General features: G+C 41.3%; 1 protein-coding gene across 3 annotated transcripts in view; it reads left to right on the top strand.

Annotated features, from left to right (window-relative positions):
- Nucleotides 1-21383, top strand: part of olf413 (DBH like monooxygenase olf413) — a 257674-nt gene that overhangs the window by 150360 nt on the left and 85931 nt on the right. For all 3 annotated transcript variants that reach the window (XM_012361427.2, XM_067350986.1, XM_012361426.2), the window contains one exon: nt 12607-12882. In XM_012361427.2, the coding sequence (XP_012216850.1) occupies nt 12634-12882 (249 nt within the window). In that variant the 5' untranslated portion in view covers nt 12607-12633. The remainder of the gene's footprint in view (nt 1-12606; nt 12883-21383) is intronic.

Genomic DNA, 21383 nt, shown 5'->3' on the forward strand with positions numbered 1-21383 from the left:
AAAGCGAACGTTGAATCCGAAATGACCGAGAAACAAATATCGCGCGCGATTGTTCCGCCGGCGAGATCCATTACAATGTTTATTGCGCATAGTGGATACAGATTTTCGCTGAACGTTGCCGACTACTGCAAAAATCATATGTGCGCCGGAGTGGTCCTGTGATAAACAGCTCGGCGGATGTGAAGTCCGTTTACGCGGACGTAGTAGAATGCAAAAATAAAGTAATAAATTGTAAAATTTTGCATTTGGTAAAAAGTACACATACATATGTGCATGTATATACATATGTAAATTAAATGCTACAACTCGCTGTTACACTTTGCAAAAGGCCATCCATCATCATTAAAATGCAAACGTCTCACCGGTTCTGTGATTCCTTTATGTCACGTAAAACACGAATGGATCATCGCGCAAACTTTGTAAGCTCGTAAGGCACTTTACGATTGAGGGTGCGAGAAATATTCGCCCAAGTTCCGGCCATCAGCGTCCGACTGGTAGTATCGTCATCATCGACCATTCCGTAGGTCCTAGGGTGCTTTCGCGACCTCACTTTAAAGGGATAACGCGTTCGGAGACTTATCTCATAATATATTTATAGTGGCGTTACGACGGCTATATATTATCCCTCCATTGCCGCCACCGCGCTGTCCCTCTTCGCCCGACCGATGTATTATGCATTCCGAAGGCGATGTATTCTCGCATGCGCGAACACCCGCGTTATCCGCCTTATACATTTTTGACCTGAATCTATCGGCTTCGTTCTGCGTCTCTCGGCACTACGTGCACTACGCACCGTCAACCCTTTTAGCCACGAGTTTCCACTTATCTCAAATTTTAGCAATATTTTTCGACATGTGATTGTGGGAACTTTTAGAATTTTTTAAACAATTCCACTTCAAATTATCGACTATTTTTTATATTATAATAAAATCATTAAGTTAATTAAATAATTAATTATCATTGATTTAAATGTACAGTTCTTCAAAAGTAAAAGCCACACGAAAATTTACATCTTTTTAGCTATAAAGTGATAAAAATAACGTTTTAAAAGCAACCTGTTTTAGAACGCGTAATAAATGAAATTCCTTTCTTTCTTTTTGCCTCTCTTCTCTGTACGGGTAATCTAAGAAGAGTTAGATTACCCTCACGGTGTTCCGCAGGCTAAATAACCAATTATGAATACCAAGCGCATTCGTGAGCGCAAGTCGAGCCGCGGTCTCGCAGCCTCGTCGTCGCCGAGGCTTCGAAGAGAACTCCGACGATGACGGACGGATCCCTCGCCCATTACTTCTCCATTTGCTCTGGGTCCATAGAAGGGTAATTAAATCCTCCGAGCGGACGCAAAGCGAATTGTGGGAAAGTTGAGATCGCGAGGAGGAAAGAGAAGTGGGTCATTGAAATCTCTCGTGTACTTTTCGCGAGGTAAGCGTTAATCGGCGCCACCGGAATCCCGGTCCTTTCGTCACTTTTTAGGAAGCTAATTGGCTAAGCGTCGTGATTAATAAGTCTACTTTGGACAAATGCGATGAAAGAAATTCGAGCGATCTTTCTTAGAAATATCGATAGGAGTGCTTCTGGCATGACAAGTAAAATATGGAATGACAAACGAAATATAGAATAACAAGTAGAATGTGTTATATCATATATAATATGTTAGCTGACAAATTGACAAGCAAGTGAATGACAAGTCCTCTTATCATTTGCTTTCTATTTAAAGCGCATTGAATAAAGATAATTGTCAAGTTTCCTACAATTCAAATTTAATTACATTATAATTATATCGTATATTAAATCATGTATAATGATCAATATTTTAATACGCGAAATCTGGGATGCATTAATTATTCAATATTTATTGTTTCAAGGCGAATTCACAGTAATATTGCAAATCGCACACATGAAAAATATAATTATATTTGCATATTTTTTCATTTAAAACTTCGGAATCTTCTCTCTCTCTCTCTCTCTCTCTCTCTCTCTCTCTCTTTATCTCTCTATCTCTTTCTCTCACCTGTAAGAGCGGTATTCTTTTTCTCATTCCAGTTCCTATGCTCCATCTCTTTCTTTCTCCAAGTTACTTTTAACTTTCGAAGTTTATCTTTCCGCACACCGTTCTCACAGAGTCACTCGCCCAGCGGGGCAACTCGCGGCTTCGATACAAACTTTACACTTAGTGCATTATGAATACCACGATTTCGCGAACTTATTCGGTATGGCCATTTTTAAAATGTGAAACTGCCAACGAAGCGAATCACACAGGAATTCTGATCATTTATTGTTTATTTGCTTTCTTTAAAAACACAAACTCGCATTAAATTGTCAGGTATTTAAACTGCAACGAGAAAAATTTATATTACAAAAATATGCAGAAATTTATATTACAGTAACACAGATTCTAAATTTATCAGAGAATTTATTTTTAAAATATTTGGTTTTTTTTCTGAAAAGCATTATCAATATGTAACTTTATATGAAATGCGAGAAACGACAATGGTTATGAATTATGTCAAATATCGGTTTTTAATCTCACAATCGGTATAAATAAATTAACACTAAACGAAACTTTTGAATGGTGAGCAAGAAATGATATTATAATAGAAGAAAAATGACTGAGCCAAGATCGATAGTAAATCGGTGATAATCGTTTAACGGCAATTCCGATCGCAAGAATTATTTAAATATCACACAGACGATCATATCCGCACTAATGAATACAAATGCGCAACATTTATAGCATTCTTATCTGATTTTCTCGTCGATGATATGTGTTTTTATGTAGCTCGGTGGGACTAAAAAATGTTATACGATCATATTGTCGCCAACCGGTCGCCTTCTTCCCGAGTCGTTTCGTTCAATAGCGTTACGTGTTTCGCCGCAATTAGCGATGCAATGTTGCAACAACGGCACTAACTTGTCGTGACAATCGTAAAACGATACATATTCTCTCCCGTAATCGATACAATCGAGTCATTTTATTTTTCTCTTGAATTATAGCGTTAAGTATTAACACGAAGCATTAGATTGTAGAACAGTGAAGAATAATTTTTTAAATAAAAATTTAATAGAATCTTATACCTTGCTAAAAATGCTTGATTTGTAACTTTAAGCAATAAATTTTAAAAAAACCATTTGATATTGTATTAAAAAAACTTAGTTTATCTGAAAAATTTAATAAAGCGCAATAACTTACCTTTCACTTCTCTTATTACATTAATTGCTTTTTAATTGAGAACATATTATATTTCAGTTTTGTATAAACTTTTGAATTTTATAGGAGTATTTATTTTAAAAAGTTAGTTAATTTCGTAGTTAATGTATAAAATTATCTGTGAAATTATCGAGAGAGAGAGGAAGAAATCATTATTAAGCTGACTAATTAATAAAGTTTATAATTCGTGTCGCATTAAGTCGCTTTGTTAAATGACGAATAAGTCTTAGAAAGTTTGAGTTTTCGAAGTCGTCCACATCGCTGAATCTCGTTGGTTCGATACAATGACGTGATCAGGGACAATTAACAAACCGTTGTATCAACTAAGCCACTAAATCGTTGTAGCGATCATACACGTTACATACACTCTCATTTGCAATTAGAATAGCTAGATGGATTATTCATTGTGCGTAACGACACGTTGAGCACCATATTAACATCGATCCATTTCAACGATCGTACATTTACTTCAGCCTCATTAGTCTTTTAAATAATTATGACGATTAAATGAATATACCGTTCAACATAATTCAGTGTCACTTAGAAGATAAGTACGATTATTTCTTATCCGTTAGATAACGGAATATTTTATAACAGAAATTTTATGACAGCTTATTTGCTTCGTTTTTGCAAAAAAGCGCATAAAATTTGAAATATTACTTTCTAAAAAACAAAATGACAAAGTTATAACTTTAAATTTTTTCTGAATTTTATATAGAAAAACTCACTTTAGATGTGATGCGATAAAACAGCAAAAAAAAACATTGGCATCTACTTTGACACGATTTAAAAATCAAATCACCAGATTTTCCAAGAATCTTATGGCCTTGTTATTCTGCAGTATAATGTATGATGTATGATATCTATTTGTTCTTGATCCTTAACTTTCCATTTACCGTACAGAAAGCTATTAATCTTCATGCATGACATAAACGATAATGCTGTAGAAATGCTTTTTTAATGGGAATGTCGCAAACCTTGTGCGACCCATTCCCCCAGTTTACTTTGTAATGCGTTCACGATGAAAAAAGCGAAGTATGGAAATCAGAAAGTTCCTCCGGCATATAACACGTCCATGCTGAGATGCACTTCTGGGCTAACTTGTTCAGTTTTTTTTTTTTTTTATATTGTTTTTTCATCAATGATATTCAACTAGACGCATGTATAGGTTGCATTCTAATTTAAGATTACTCAGAAGAATTTAAATTTTAAATTTTTGTAAAATGTTTGTCACTGCATTTTTATTTTGATGAAAAGATTTTTATTGTAAACGGTTCTACATAAAAAAATAGATAAAAATATATAACGATTAATTAAATAATATTCTATAATATTAAATAAAGTTATATAAGACTCGAAATTCAATCGATAACGGAGATTTAACTGACTAGCTAACGCTAATAAACGTCAGTGTAAACAGGATTCGAGTATTGAGTCTCTGTCGCGACGGAAATCGATTAAAGCTGAGAAAAAGCCCCTTTGCTCAAGTCCGTGAGCGTTTTCGTGCGTTCGGACGGTAAAATCCATTTCATTAATGCGTTCGACGGCTCGTCGCGCCGCTCCGCGATATCGCTCACGTAACTCCTTCCGACGTCGCGTGCGTCGTTAGAGTAACGTGCACCGTCGTGATTAGCGAGGGCACCGTTGCATTAAACGGTGCGCCGAGTTCCAGCGGTTCTACGCAAAGTCACGTATGTATACTCATTTGTAGCTGTCGCAACCGCGCGGATAAGGCATTTTTTTTTATTTAAGGACATTGTTGGATTTTTTTGTTAACTAATCGAACGGGAAAAGAAGTATGTCGCGCGTATCGGCACGCTAGAAATTAATCCTTCATTCTCATCATACGAGATGTGTATTTGAGGAAACAGAAAAAAAAATATATATATAACAACGTATGTTCTCATGTCAGTTTTACGTTGGCGGAAATTTGAATTGGTAATTTTGCAACTGATAGATTTTTTCTTGAAAAATAATTCTCTCCAGAAACAACGGTGTATGTCGCCAGCGATATTTTGAGTTAGGCAAATACACCTTTTCGAATTTTAATATTTCGATCTTTATTTCACGGGTGGGTTACGAATAAATTGCATATTCATAGCGATAAATTGTAACAAACGTTTTGCAACAGCGAATAATTCTTAACAAATGAAATGAGAAGTTGCTAAATCTATTGACATATTGAGATGCGGCAACTCTTCGTGATCAGTGATCCCGTTACTTCTACATGGATGACGACGCGTTCGTTCTATTAATCCGCCATCTCCGCTTGTCGTTTACCTCGATCATCATCCGTAACGCGTTCAGACTACGGATGCCGGATCGCGATAATAACGCAATTTGGATCGCGTCCCAGACATCTTCACACCACATCGAACGATTTTACGGGCGTTAATTGGTACGTTCGATGCGACGTCGGGTTGTATATCCTTTCTTTCTCTTTTTTACTCCGACATCCAGAGAGAGGTCCGATGTCAGCCTGATGGATGAGATGCAGTCGTGTGCATATTGGAGAACACGCTCGATATTAGTTCGTCGACCTCGTTGGAATGCTTAAATTCAAGCAGACTATCGATCGTCATCCGGTATAAAATTTCAATCGACACTTCTCGGTATTAAGAGAGTGCACTGCCGATAGCCAAAAAAAATTTGTACTTTTATTTAGCTTATCTTTAAAAATTTTATTTCTGGAACGCTATCCATCTCACCTAGCTTAAGCTCGCTTTAGACTTATAATTCGCGACAGAACTGAAATAAAAATCTACTTGTAATTTTATGTAATAGAAATTTGAAGAATCGAAATATACGTGCACAGTAAAGTATATTATATTGATGTACATTTTGATCGAACTTATCTATTTTTATTCATTATATGCTCATATCATATAAAATTATAAAGCAAATTCTATCTTAAGTTCTGCCGCAAATCACAGATCGTCCAAATTAAACTCATTGATTATGTATTAATTTAAAATTTGAAACTTTTTGTTGTCAGAGACGATGTATATAGCTACAACGTTTGGAGACGCTTATTGATCGCATAAATACGTCGACGAGGCGATATTTCCAATAGTAGTAGACTGGACGAGAGATTCGGGCGCGCTGAAATTTATGTGAAATTCCGAAGCGAAGCGCCCCGCCATATCATACACGTACACACACAAGCGTGCGCGGCCGAATCCAAGTTTTGCTTTTGACATTTGTCGGCGATAGCGTGCTTTATTTGTTCCCCGGTGCCGCCGCATACATCGCGGCCGTCGTTTTTGCATACACCGACGACTTCGGGGACGGCGCGATGCGCTTTCTTTCGGATAAATCAATATGCCGGCGCGGGTAAACAAGTAAATCAACACGAGGTAACGACGCGCGACACGGAATCGCACCGATCGACGATTGCGTTCGCGTGTGTCTGGAGTATTTTGTAAGAATATGATTTACTTAAACATATACGTACATCCCTATAACGCGTCGACACCTTAAAATAAAATTCTAGTAACCCGAGACTTTTCTGACACTTTTTGAACCATTGTATTCAGTAGATATGAGAGTGTCTGGTGTCGTACACAAACAAAAATAGACCAAAGGGATCCTCGTAGATCGAATATCCTTTATACATTTTATAAGTGTTAGATCTTATACATATTTATATAACACACAAGTATAAATATAGCGGCGTTATCAGACATCCTTTGTATAATTTTAGCGATGTATTGATTTTAGTTTCGTAATATCAAACTTTTTCAGTTGATTCTATAAATATATACTTTTATATTTTTGCCGGAATATATTTTTGACGGAATAACATTCCGTCTCTATATTTGAAATTAATTCCAAAAATTATAGACGTTGGAATAAAAATATTAACATCTTTATTAAGAGAATTACAAATCGAACAAAAGATAATTGTACAGAAAAACATTCAATTTTTAAATACGATGCTAAATATAGATATTCAAGGCTAAGGAAATGCAATATGAAGCGGACCAATTCAATTGATGTCACACTTTGAACCAATACACATACACACACAACTTGCGCTCCCATCGAGTGAATTTGTACACGTGAGAGACCCTTGATCTCGATGGGTTCCCGCGGCAGGCCGGGAGCTCATTATTTGCCAACTCGCCCATTCACGCCTCCGCACAAGCGACATGTCGATTTACCGGGCGATTTCGATTCGCGTCGTTTTCGCGAGAGCGTTTCTCGATTTATTTATCTTAGGGAGGATTTCACACCGACTGATGGGGCGGTTTGTCGTTCTCGTGTGGCGACTCTCCGCAGCGTTGTATCTCGTTGGACTGGTGTTATTGTGTATATACGGTGTTTCATAAGGTTTACATCAAATTTGAATCGCGCGTTCCTCTTTAAAAATTTAAAAATGAAATAACGTCTGCAGAAATAATGTATATCTGCTTTTTGTGAATTAATGCAACAAAAAGTGTAATTATTAATTTAGATCCATTTTTTATTTTTCTAAAAAAGTTTGCGTTATTTTTTTACATGTAATAGAATACTGCTCAATTATAACAATATATTGTACTATAAAAACCGTTTAGATATTAATTAACGTTGTAAAAGACATTCAACATTAAAAATCACAACAATAAAAATAGACGACGCACAGCGGATAATAAATCTTTTTTCCTTACTAAATTCGAAGCGAATTCTACATTAACACAATCTCTCGGTTGATGTGATTTATATTTAACATTAAAGTTATAAAAATTTCCGAGTTTGATACGAGTCTTAACGAAGCACCCCGTATAAGTGAAACTGTGCCAGGTTGATGTCGCCGTGCTAGTGCGCAATTGGAGAGCAATCGACTGAACGACACGCCGCAAATCAAACCGTATCCGCGTGCAGCTCCACCCTCTTCGAGCTGCGTCGCGTCGCCCTCCCCTCCGTCCGTTCCCTTCGCCCAGAATATTGTCCGCCACCCCTTTCGGGTGCATCTCCGCTGTGTCCTCTCAATTTGAGTTGACGCTCCTCCGGTGCGCTCGAGCGGTTCCGGCAGCTGCTGCGATGCATCACCGATGCATCACCTCGGCGGGACGTTTCGCGCGTTGCACGCGCCGCTACTGTTAATTGCATCGATTGTTTTCGGATCGACGGTTGTTCGACGGCGGTGGCGGATAGTCATTGGATAAGCCAAAGAGGATTAAACCAGAAGAGAGAAGTTGCGCAACGGTAATGCGCTCACGCCGTAGATTTACAGTACTCCGCGGGCGAAATAAACGCGAGCCATTTTACAGTAGTGTTTTTTTAACCGGTGGTTCGTGGGACAATAGCGTCCCGTAAAAGTTTAAACGGAAAGTAAATTTTTCTCCAATTTTAAAGTTACTTTAATGAAAATAAATTGTTATATTTTTCAGTTAGTCTGTTCCGATAATAAATAATTAAAATATTTTAATTATATTACACGTGTTTAATACTTCATAAAGAAACTATTAATATTATTACACGGCATAATGAGCAGAATATTATGAGCATAATAAATTTATATTTAATCGTAGTACATCCAAAAATGAGTTATCCGAAATTGATATTTAATATTAATATAAGAAAGACCATGATTTTTTATAATAAATTTTTAATGAAAAATTGAAATTACTTTTTTCTTTCTTACGAATTCTTTTTCTCAGTTAGAGATAATATACTGTAGAAACAAAGAAATCGATATCACCAAGTTGTTTACATCGAGAGATTTTCGCTCCTAAAAATAATCAACTAATTCCTGAACTACATTATCCGTTTATATCCTGTGATTCGCCTTTAAAATTAGCGCATTATAACAGCGACTCGAATGTTTAATTCATGTTGGTTATTTGGAATTCGCGTAAGCTGTGCCGCGCATCCAATTGCCGATACATCGGTTTTGTTAATCGGCTGGATTAGTCGACGCTTCTCCTTTGTATGCAAGTTCGGCCCGTTCAATTATTTCCGCGTAACGTCGCGCTCCTGATACGCGTATACCGCGCATTGCATATCCCGTGATTGAATCGATCGGTTTTAATTTCGCGGTTACCGCACTAGTACCGTAAATCAAGCCGATTGCGATGCACGTTATTGGTAATGCCGTGTGTACCTTGACCTCGATCCAGCAACACGATGTTTCCTAATTTGAATGTTACTTTTCGCATTTTCTCTGAGAGCCATAAAGACGATAAGCATCATTTTATTATTGTTTTTTTTTTTATTGCTTTTTTAAGTTCGTCGTTGCTTCTATTTTATACGAATTAAAATTCCAATTTATAGACACATAAATTACGCGCAAATTTATTACATTTGAATATTAGAAAAAAATTATCATTATCAATGACAGATTATTGTTTTAAATCTACTCATTTTACAATTAGACACATTTCACTAATTTATCACGTAATTGTACCGCTACGCTATTATCAAATTTACTAAAAAAAGAAAACGCTTATTGTTATCGGACAACCATATTATTTGATCGTATATTCGTCGCGCAAAATGCATCTTGTTAATCTCATTGAACAATTACATCGCAAATATTATCCGCCAAATAGCAAACATGAAACTCGGACTTTCGTACTACGCGATCGCGCAGGGATTAAAGCCAGCACGGCTGGTGTTTGGCGCCGAACTCGTCGATGATTTCCGCGCGTGTACACGCCGGATTGACTTACTATTTGCGGCGCATCGACCGATGCGCCGCGCCATTGTCGCCGTTAATTGAAACGATCGTTTGCAGATCCGCGGTCGATTCCCGGTCGGGCGTTGAGCCCCCCCCCTCCCTCTTACTCCTCCCTCCGGGCCACACGCGTGTTTCGACACGCAGATGCAACGCAATCGGCATTCTGCATTTTCGCCACCGCACACCGATTGATCGATGATCTCGATGAAGCGCGGTGGCCGAGCATTGCTCTTCGTGGCTGCGACACAAAAAGCGTTGAAAAAGCACTATACAGAATGAGTTACAAGTTGCGTAACAAACATTGACAAAGCGTTCGCAGCATCGCGTGCAGGGGCAGAAAAATTTTTTACACCAACGCTTCAGTCGCCTATAAGTTTATTACGGAACTGCGATGGTTCCTCCGCGTTCATTTACATCTGAAAGCAAGGTGATAATTTTCATGATTCGTCATAATAATTATAGTCGTATCATTAAGTTAGATTATTCGCAAAGTTGAATTCCGCATTCAGCTTAGTAGAAAGTGCCATTAAATTTTCTCCAAGTTTTCCGCCAATTTCGATTCCAAGTTCGTCATAGAATTCATCGTTAAAATATCCTCCAATAATCCCGGGAGTTTATTGGCGACAATGGTTGTCGGCGAGAAACTGTACGCCACCATCCGTGCGAGCAGCGCGCCGGTATTTCTCAATTTTGCCGGTTAATCGAAACGTACAAACAGCGTTTCCGATATTTTCAATCGAATAAATTTCACCGCAAAAAGATTCCCGGCTTGCGTATTTCAGCTACACCTGCGATCTCGAGAAATGGCGCGCTCGCAGTTTGCGTCGCGCCTTCGCGGCGGCAATCGGCGCTCTCGACTCGGCGCCATCGTGCTCGACGCGAAGCGCTTACTCCGCAAGTACAAATTGACTTTTTTTTCCCTCTCCCGTGGGACGTGCCTGATTGCTGAAAATGCAAAATAAACGGTAGCGCGGCTATCCCGTCCGACCTCAATCCGGCCCATCCTTTTTGCCGAGACACGCGCGTGTGCGCGCGCGCGCGATGAAACGGGGATTTCTCTCTTTGTTCGCGGATTCATTCCGCCGGAAACTTAATTTTCCCGCGTTTCCCCTCGGAGCCGTTACTCCACCTAGCACCTCGCGTCCGTCGTAACGTCGTTATGCCCGGGGAAACAAAGCGCTATCGCTGATAAAGAGGTCAATACCGATCTCGCCGGGGAATCGGCGATAATGTCTTCGTTGAATGGCGGTCCATTACGCCCGTCCCGTCTGATTCTTGAAAATGCACAGCGAGCAGAACGGCTACCTCGCGTCGGCGTGAGGATAAATTAACCGTGACGTTGATCGTTATTTATGAGTATTTCTGCTTGGAAAAAGAGAGGCGGCGGTCGGCTTATGTGTCAGGTGTGTTTCCGCGCTATGAATATAAACATTACTTTGTTGACGGTTAAAACGAGTCAAACGTCGGCTGATGTCTTTTTTTATTTCATTTAATAGTCACGAAAATTTTTCATTATCGGAGAGATGTGCGCTGCTCGTTTTCCACAATAGACCGACTTATTGTTTGAAATAGAGTTTATTAAAAAAATCCACGCACCTCTCTCGAAGCAAATCTTTTCATTCAGTGAAACCGTACTGATGACAGTATCACAAGAGAGAATCATTTATTTAAGAAAATCTATTTTAAATGTTACCGATATTTTGTAGAGCTCAATTTCACAGATCTAGAATTATTTTATTAGAGAGGCGCAATTTTTTTTATAAACGACGTATTGCCTCAATCGAATTTATTTTGTACAAAATAAAATATTTGAAGTCGCGCTAATGTTTTCGCGGGATTCGTTTCAATAATCGATTTACCCGAAGCGATATAGGTAAAGGGAGCATCTGGAGCATGGGAAAAAATGAAGTCGACCGTAAAGCAGTCGAAATAATTTCAAATGGAAGGCAAATGCAAAGCGCACAGCCGTTGCGCTGCCCGGTGGTCCTTAAGGACGATAAAACACGATGCGTATGACCATCGTGCGAGTTGCGAGAGGAGGAGCGGCGTACAGGATGCGCGTGCACAAACACAGTGACGTCGCACATCGGCGAACGTTTGCGCTTTAAACACAGCGGATAGCTCGGCAACCACTCGTTCCGCAGATAATGGGCAACGATGGTGACGCGAAACGCACACGCGATCGTCGCAATATCGAAGGAAAATATCGGCCGTGTGTTCGATATTACTCGCTCGCATCTGAAAGTTCAACGGTTTTGTTGCCTTTGAAAATGCAACCAACTGCGCTGTAGCGCGGACATTGTTTTCCCTCCATTTAGTGCTTTATTACATTTACATTATCGCACTATTTTCGAAGAATGTCTAGTGTTGCAAAATTACATTTTGCTGCACGCTGTATTATATCGCGTGTTTTTGCACGTTGCTTGCTAAATATTTATCGCGCAAACTGCAAATTTTTATTTTATATAAAAATACAACAAGAGTTTTTCAATCAACGATAAATTAATAACTAATTCAAATAATTGAGAACCGACATAACTGGCATTGTTTTTATAATCTCGTATGAATACGCGTTTGCAGAAGTTCCAAGTATCTTATCCGGCAACTATGAGACACATTATGTGAACAAACATTATTCCTCCCTCTTTTATCCATTAAGCGGATTACATTTCTAAGTAGCATAAATTACCTTTGCAAATAAGACAGTCGCCTCAGGTATCCTTCGCTCCTGTTTCAGATGTTTTGAGCAGTACCGCGCGGAAAGATGAAGACTGCGGTCGGCTCGCTACTCTTTCTCCTCATCAGCGGCGTCGTTTCCGTCGAGTGGAAACACAGCGCTGTCCTGGACAATAATTTCTTGGTGCTCTGGACGCCCGGCGAGCGGGACGTTACATTCGAGATCCAAGTGAAGACCCTCGGTTATGTCGGGCTCGGTTTCACGAAGGACGACGGCCGCGGCGGGGCCGACATGGTCATCGGATGGGTCGATAACAACGGCCAAGTCCACCTTCAGGTAAGCGTCTTTTTACGGAGCATCAAGTAATATCTGGTTTCTTGCGGTCGCGTCAGCGAACTCCCTTCGGCTCTCCCTCTGGTCTCACCGCGTTAAAATATAGAAGTCTACGCGCGCATCGTGATTATGAGCAATTATAACATTTATGACTTTAAGACTGAAATGCGCGTCTGAAATGATAGTAATCGGACATATTAATCTTTGATAAAAAATTCCTGCTTTCCGCGGCTTTTGCAGTTTCAACGTCGAATGCATCGATAAAGCTGCGAGTTAAATTAAATCAGTTCGATTTCATTACATATTTATATCTCCGAAAGTTAATTAATCAAAAGATTACAACTTTTATCGTTAAATAATTTCTTAACAAATAGTCGCTGAATTTGATTCTTTATCGCTATTTATCGCTATTTATCGCTATTTATCGCTTCAATAAGAAAATGTCGGTTTTTTTCGCTCTGCTAGTGATTCCTATCATTTCGAGTACACCGCGTACAAAGGGCTGCAAATGGAAATAGTTACCGCGTTCGCATTAAAGCTCACTGATATTTAAATTAACCGCGCTAACGTACCGCTTGTGTACGCAGAGTGCCGGGGGGCGAGAGTAATCGAGAATAATTATTTCCGTGCTACTGATCGAGTGGAGTTCTCTCTTTGAATATTGTAAAGTCCGCCCCGGCACGCCAACATCGGCGATGGAACGCGCTTAATGGTAGTCATTCGGGAGATAAGTAATGGCTCTCCCGTTTCGATCGGGCGCATCGGATAGTTATCAATCATGCCCACTAAAGCCGGCAGCCTGTCATTATACGTTCTCCTCATTTTGCACGACACTCGGTACATCGAGAGGACTCGCCTGCGGAGGTGATTGCCTTAATTTTTCCGCGAAAATCGTGGTTCCCGCAACTTGCTCATTATCCTGATACTCGCTCGTCTTTATCTGGAATAAAATGTGCTCACCGTTCTCATCAGCTAATTAACGTCCATACGATCTCTCTTTTTCTGTATCTTCAAAAAAAAAAAAACCGTGAATATATTATTTGACGTATATTTAACTTCTAATCAAGTACGTTTAATCTTTAACCGATTCAGAGTCGCGTAAAGAAGTAGCGGTCTTTTTATAAACGCGACAGTCTAATGAGTTTCCGATGAGAAAATCGATAGTTATCATTTCTTAATTGTTTCACGACATTATTCCGTTCGGCATGAGTGTGCTGTATTGACGAAAAAAAGTCGATGCTTCTTGGTAAAATAATTCTACGGCCGTAAAATTGGGATTTGCGAAACATTAGTCTGCAATATTTAAGATTCTCTCAAATAAATAATTCTCTTGTATCGTGATATTATTATATCATCATTTGTTCATCTTCTCATATACATATTTACTACATGCAAAATTTCAGTAGGTGAGATTTTTTTTTTGGAAGTGCGTCGATTTTTTTTTTTGCCAAACAGTGTACACATGTAATCTCCATGATAGCGCGGTTGCCGGGCTCAACAGGAAAACTACTATCTTTCACACTAACGACCGCGCGACTCCAACTTCAGCGTTCCGCTATTTAATTTCGCGATAGCAAAACCGAGGTCCGCAAACTTCCCCCGGATATATCATGAACTGTCCGCACTGCGGTCAGATCCGACGCCGCCGTATAATAGTTCGGAGTTAATATCATGTGCATGTGCGGCGCCGGGTGCCGGCGGGGGTGGCTCTTTGAATAACAAGACGTCATTCAAAGGGACCGCCGGCTTGGGCAAAGGGAAAGGAGCGTACCGCGGGCGCATAATCTAGTTCGCGCGATTTCCACGTGAACAGCCACGGGAATTTCGTTGCCGAGCCGAGAGCACAGGTTATTTTCGAGCGGTTTTAAATTTAAAACGTCGTTAGTCGCGCGCGATGTCTGGGGACGCGCGCGGGATCCCTCTTCTCTTCGGGGACCGGACGCGAAGGGGATTACACGCTATCCACCCTTTCATCAGCGTTACGCGACCGTTGACAGTTTCTGGCCCGGTTCTTTACAACGTGGTCTGGAGTATAGGTGCGTTGCTTCTTCCTCATCTTTTTCTGTTTTTCCTTTTTCTTTTTTTCTCCCTCGTCGTATCTCTTTCGTGAGGCGAGCGAACTGAATCAACGAGAAAGAAAGGGCGCCGCTTGTCGTGTCGCACAAGCTTTTTACCGTATTTTTACCAGCCGCGCCGCGAAACATTCATTTCGTTTCGCCATTATTCTCCAGTTATCCCGCATAGATTTATCAGCGCTTACCTTGCGCTCGGCTTTTCGTTGGGACGTCAAAGGAACGCCGCGCGGTCGAATGCCGGGCTCTCTGTCCGTTTTTATTTCGGCGCGAGCGTGTAATGCCATCGCGTTATTAAATCTCTCAACACGGAATTATGATGCGACACGCCGGACAAATTTTTCTGATATTGAAGAATATTGTAATAAAGTTTCTGAAATTATGAAAAAATATTTGTCCACTTGAATACATGATTAATATGATAATCAAACGTAAAATAAAAAATTCATTGATATTTTATAATTTTGATGGCGTCTAACATCTTGTTAAGAAAAAGCGCAATTTTCCATCTGCACTCTCATTCCGAGACGTAGTCTCGTTTATGCGGCAAACGGCCTGCTTATGTTCATGCGATCGTGATTGGCCGGCGTCGAGCGCATCTCGGCTACATTATAGAGACCTCCCGACGCTTCTTACAAAATGGAAAGCAGTCGTAACCGGCGGGAGGACGCGATATAGGAAAGCAATCTTCCACGACGAGTATCGCGGGGGTCGACCGAGGGCGGTTAGGTCGGTAACGCGTAGATATTTCTACGTCAGTGTTTCCCAAATGAGTCCCTTGAATTCCAGATGAAATAAAAGCGGAGAAGATGATCTTTGATTTTGCAATTTCGTAATTTTATTTATTTTTCGCTGCGGCTTTTTAAATTTTATACAAATGTCTTCGTATCTTTTTTACAAAAACTAAACTGCATAATTTTATAACGAAGAAAACAAATAAGCACGCTAAAAAATTAGATATATGTGTTATTATTAATATTACACGGAAAATGTAAGATGTAAAATTTGAATGATATTGCGAATGTGTAAACTTATGATAGCAAGTAATTAATTGTTAAAATTTAGAATTTTGCGTCTCAATATCGTTCTTCTAAAACAGTTTAGATATATAACACGATTTTGTTAGGTTAGTCGATGAAACATGCAGTAGTTGTGGAGAAAACGATATTAGAGAAGAGAAAATAATTCCAGCTTCTTCTCTGAAAGTTACGCAATTACGAGCTTCATGACATCCGAACGCGTTTCAAAGGATTCGGCTGCTGTATAATAAATTGGGAAACACTGCTCCACGTAGCTGGGTAGGTGGAGAGAAGGTAGTCGGGCTGCAGATCGCGTCCGTCTCGCGTGTCCGCAATTTTTCCGGCAGAATCGTTGCTCGCTTGTTCCATAATGCATGCCGCGCCGCGCAATGCTCTATGCGATGCAGCCGCGTCGCCGGACGTTCTCATACGTCGTGAAAGAGAGGAGTCGATAAAGGAGGAAAAGAAGAGAAGCAGGCGAGTCGGACGGAGGGTGGAAGAGAGAGTGAGAGAGAGAGAGAGAGTGAGAGACTAGCATCCAATGGGAGCGAGAAGCTTTTTCGTTATGATCGTAATCTTAGAACCAGACCAGCCGCGGGCATCCGCACCAGCCGGACGACTGCTACTCCGCTCGATTTCTTGCTCGCCCCGCAGCCGCCCCTCCGGTTGATACGCGACTTTAATTCGCCACTCGCGTGGGCGATGGACGCGCCGTAGAAGCGTCCCGGCTGCGCAATCCGATATGCATGCCGCACCGAGATCGCACGAGAGCGTTTGTCCACGCGGACGACTGGCATGTAATGAGCAAAATCGTCCTGATTGCGTATACCATGCGTATGCATTATAGCCGTGTGAAACGCGCGCGCGTCCTAATGGCCATTTGCGAAGAAATACCTGCGGTTAGCTGCATCGCGTTGCATCGCTAAATATATATATCCCCCCCTCCGTGAGACGCATAGAGATTTTTCTATAAAACATCTATTGAAGAAGCGGTGTAGCGAAACACTTAAAACGAACGACGCGAATGCAAGATGAACCAGAATGTCCTGAACCGGAATGTCCAGAACCGAGAATCTTCCTTCGAACGCGGAGTACAGTGTTATTCAACTCAATTGTTTTGCATGGTAAATCTCACCGCGGCCAGACACGCGTGCAACGCTGACTGTTTGCTGAATAAATGATACAGCCGGTAATACCGCTAGTCGCAGTGCGCTACTCGTGAAATTCGCACGCGTAACAGAGATAACGGATGCAAGAGGAGTATAAAGAGAGAGAGAGAGAGAGAGAGAGAGAGAGAAGAGGAGGAGGAGAATACGGCAAATAACTGGATGAATTAATAAAGTCAACGCAACAGGGAGGTATCGCTAAATCATAGAAGACTCGCGGGATTAACCGTTCGCGAGCGAGCACGAAATAAAGCGCGAATTGCGCATTTGCTGCTGCTCTGCGCTTGTAAGCGCGCGCGCGCTTGAATAATCCCTTCGTAATGCACCGGCAGATTGCATTTTCAACGAGGCCAAATAATTGCGTCCAATCACCGAGATGTTTAATTCGTTACGTTTCTCGCGTATTGTTTTGCGGCTTGTCGAATGGCGCGTGGCGCGTAGTATATTCGCGGACGGCTTTATTAAAATATCTCGCGCGGTTTCCCCCCCCCCCCCTCTCCCCCCTTTTCCCTCACGCCTGCCAGCAGCTGTCTTTTGTCGTCGATTTGCATTTTGTCGCACCTCGCAGCTTCCGTCGCTTCGCATTTTTAATAACGCCGTCGATAAACTATGAGCGACATATTTAACGCATTCTTTCGCGTCTCTCTCTCTCTCTCTCTCTATCTTTCATGATGCCAAGTTATCGAACTTTGCGTTCACTTTATAACAAACTGAATAGCGTAGTATCTTGTTAAAGTAACGGAGAAACCTAACATTTAGTTGAGAATACAAGCGTGAAGATGTATAGTCTTGTACAGCGCAATAATTCACAAATGGTTGACTGCAGAGTTGGACACGTGTCTTCTTCGACATCGAACGCGAGTTACGTGCTTGGTCAACGACTATAGTTATCGCTTTGTAGATCACAGCTATAGCACTGTGAGCTAGTTAATCGTTTCTTACTGAATTATAATTGTAACAATGATAGACAGTTGATTGTCCTTTGTAGATCGCAGCTATAAGAAACATTTTTGATCAAAGAGATGTTTCCTTTTGAATTAAAAATAGAATAAAAACTTCTCTTCTTTTTACTTCTTTTTAGTTTATAGTTCCAATGATAAACTTTATTCAGCGCTGTGCCGCTTTCGATCACGACTGCGATAATAAGTTCTAGTCAGTTTGCAACTCTTTCCCCTTTGTGACTATACAATGAGCGGAAACAGCGGATTTAGCAAAGTTTGCCAGCGACTCCGATCGACAGCAACGAAACTGCCGACCTTTAGGCAGGCAGTTTTACACAAGCGTTATTATCCACTCATCGCGGATAGTTGCCGGGGTGCGAATGGGTTAAATCGCCTTTTACCGGCAACGATGAAGGAAGGGGGGGAGGGGGAGGGAAGGGAGGTGCGCGCGCGGCACGGGAAAAACGAGGAAATGATAAAAGCCCGCCGGCGCGACGTCCTTGCGTAAAAATGCTAACGATGCATCTGCATACGGCGGCGACGGCGGCGATGCACCGTTGCGGAGAGCCACGGGGAGGAGATGGCGGATGCCGGGATCGGGAGGTGTGGTGGAGGGCAACGCAGCGGGGTGGAATGACTGCGCGCGCGGAGGCTATTCCCAAGGCACTCATGCCGCGGGATTCCCCCCTTCCCCCCCCTCCCCCCCACCACGCCGATACGATTTTAGCCGTGGCAAATAGGATTCAGCGTAAATGCAGTCGCGTGTATATGCGTATACGATGTGCATATATGTGTACGCGCGCGCGCGCTAGTGCTGTCGCGGCACTGTTTGAACCCTTCTGCCCTCCTCCTGCCCCCCTTCCCCACCGGACCGTCGCCCTTCTCGCCCGAGCGCAAGTGGAGTCGCGATGGAAATCCGTGGCAGAGCGAATGCGCGAAATTACGGCGGCTGAGGATCCCCCGTTCTCGTCGACGATGAGCCGTCTCGGCCAAGTTGATTCCATCCTCGCGTTCGCGCCGGTACTTACCGGGTCGAAACCCGGGCGCCGGGTGTGTTATGGCACTCGGAATGAACTCTTGGGATCGCCTTGCGCCTCGCATGCCCGGAAGGAATCCTGCAACAACATCCCGCTGTCCTGAAGTTTCCCTCACTCTCTCTATCTTCGTTTGCCGACGTTGAGCGTTGCCAAGTTGCTTAACATGTCGCTTACATGCAGTTGAAATCATCTTGACAACGTGAGCGTTATTGTTACTTCATTTTATCGATACAGTTTCCCGACGCCGATTCTTATTACGCTGACTGGATCGCGTCACGAAATACGAGGCAATATATATTTCGCAACGCTACAATGGGCATGTAGTGGTTGCGTATACGAGGCACGCCCATCCCGCCGCCATTAAGACTGTTTAAAAAGCGGGACGCGACCGTGCATTTCCATAAGATAACTCATATAGATTATTTCAAATCGTTCGGTCGTATCTACTTCATTGTACAGTCGTGCGAGTCAATATTACACGCATTATCAGGTAACGTCGCGCTTTATTTTGATTCTTAATGGCGGATGATTGCCACGTAACGATTACATCTAATCGCGAATAATATCTGCTATTACTCCGTTTGCGGTATGTACTGCGATATCTATAGCGACTTTATAGCCACTGTAGAGTGTAAGTGATGTAAGCTGCCGGACAATTGTGAAGGGTTGAGCGTAATGATAATGTGACTTTTTCAAGAATTTGAGAAAATACACTTTTTTGAGAGAATAGATTATTGAGAAAGTTGATGGGAAAGTAATTTTAGTTGCAAAGAGATTAGGCGTTATTCCTTTTCACGAATTTATACTATGATTATTGCTAATGTATGACTCACTATCTGGAAAATATAGTACTAACTCTTTGAGAAAGAAATTGTAACATTTGATAAAGTGTGCTTTCGATCGATTATGCTTTACAAGTTTAAAAGAGATAAATGCAATAACTTGTTCGCAAAATATTTGTGATGTTAGGAAGTAACAAAACAAATGCGCCAACTTTGGTTTAAGAAGTTCTGTTCTGGCAATTTAAATGATAAATCTCGTTCTGGCAGACCGTGATTTTAAAGCAAATAGTGACAGAAAATCCATAGCGAACATTCCAAGAAATGGCAGAAAGAATGAGTGAATAAATCCATCATTCAAGAATTTTGGATCATTTGCATAAAATTTGAGAAATGGTATTACTTTCTTACCAATCCCCCCCCAATCGATTTTCTTGAACTTAAAGAAATCAACTATTTATATTTTCTCAATTTTCTCAAAAACAAATTGATTTTTGTGTCATTCAACCCTTCACCAATCAACGAGGGTCGCCGACCGTCCATGCTGCGCGAATGCTCGCGACGCAAATGGATCGAGGAAAAGTTTCCAAAGATCGTGTATACCACCCGGCTGGATCGACGTCGGGGAGCAATCGCGCGAGAAACAACACGAGCAAACAATAGGCGGGCCGAGAAAGAAGGGGAGCCCCGTAGAATGGGCCGTGCAGGTGATAGATCGCGTCTCGTTTCGTGAATATAGATCGGCGTTTGTAACGCATCGGTCCGTCGAACGGCTAGAGAGAGCTACTTTCCTGGTGGGTCCGGTCCCGATCGGCAGCGCGATACTGTCAAAATTCCCATGCGCGGGGCGTGAACGAGCGCTCTGTTGGGACCACTGGAATTGTTATCTCTTGACTGCCCCCGAGAAAAAGGCTCTATGCGCCCGATGACTTTTTAACGAGGTCCTTGTATTCGCTCTTGATTATCAGCCGAGGTGTTACGTTGAATTTAGATAACCGATTGCAAAACGCAATGATTACGTTCGTCTTCTTTTGCCGAAAACAACTCGCTAATTTTTAAAAAGCTAGTCTAGACAAACTTTTCATCTCTTACCTTGAACGCGGTTGATGTATGATAATTCCTTTTAGCAAAGACTCGCATACGTATTTTCTTTCTTAAAAATATCGATTTTCTACCGACCGAATATAAATAATATTGTTTAGATTTTTAAATTTTTTGAAACTAATTAATCGATTATTCTTACTTTTTAACGTTCAACGTTTTTTGAAGTTTTTTGTTTTCATCAATGGCGGTTTATTTTGTTCTTGCTTTATTCGATCTCGACCTCGTTCTGCCGGCGATGAGCGCCGATAAACTTCAAGTGTCGAATGTGTTATTACGTAGATCGAAAGCGGATAATCTCGATCGAGCTGCGCACGACTCTTTTCTCCCTCTTTCTCTCTCTCTCTCTCTTGTGGCTGTTGCGAGAAACGGCAATGCAAATGCGCCGG

Source organism: Linepithema humile, chromosome 3 (genome assembly GCF_040581485.1).
Source record: "Linepithema humile isolate Giens D197 chromosome 3, Lhum_UNIL_v1.0, whole genome shotgun sequence".
In the NCBI taxonomy this organism is placed as follows: domain Eukaryota; kingdom Metazoa; phylum Arthropoda; class Insecta; order Hymenoptera; family Formicidae; genus Linepithema; species Linepithema humile.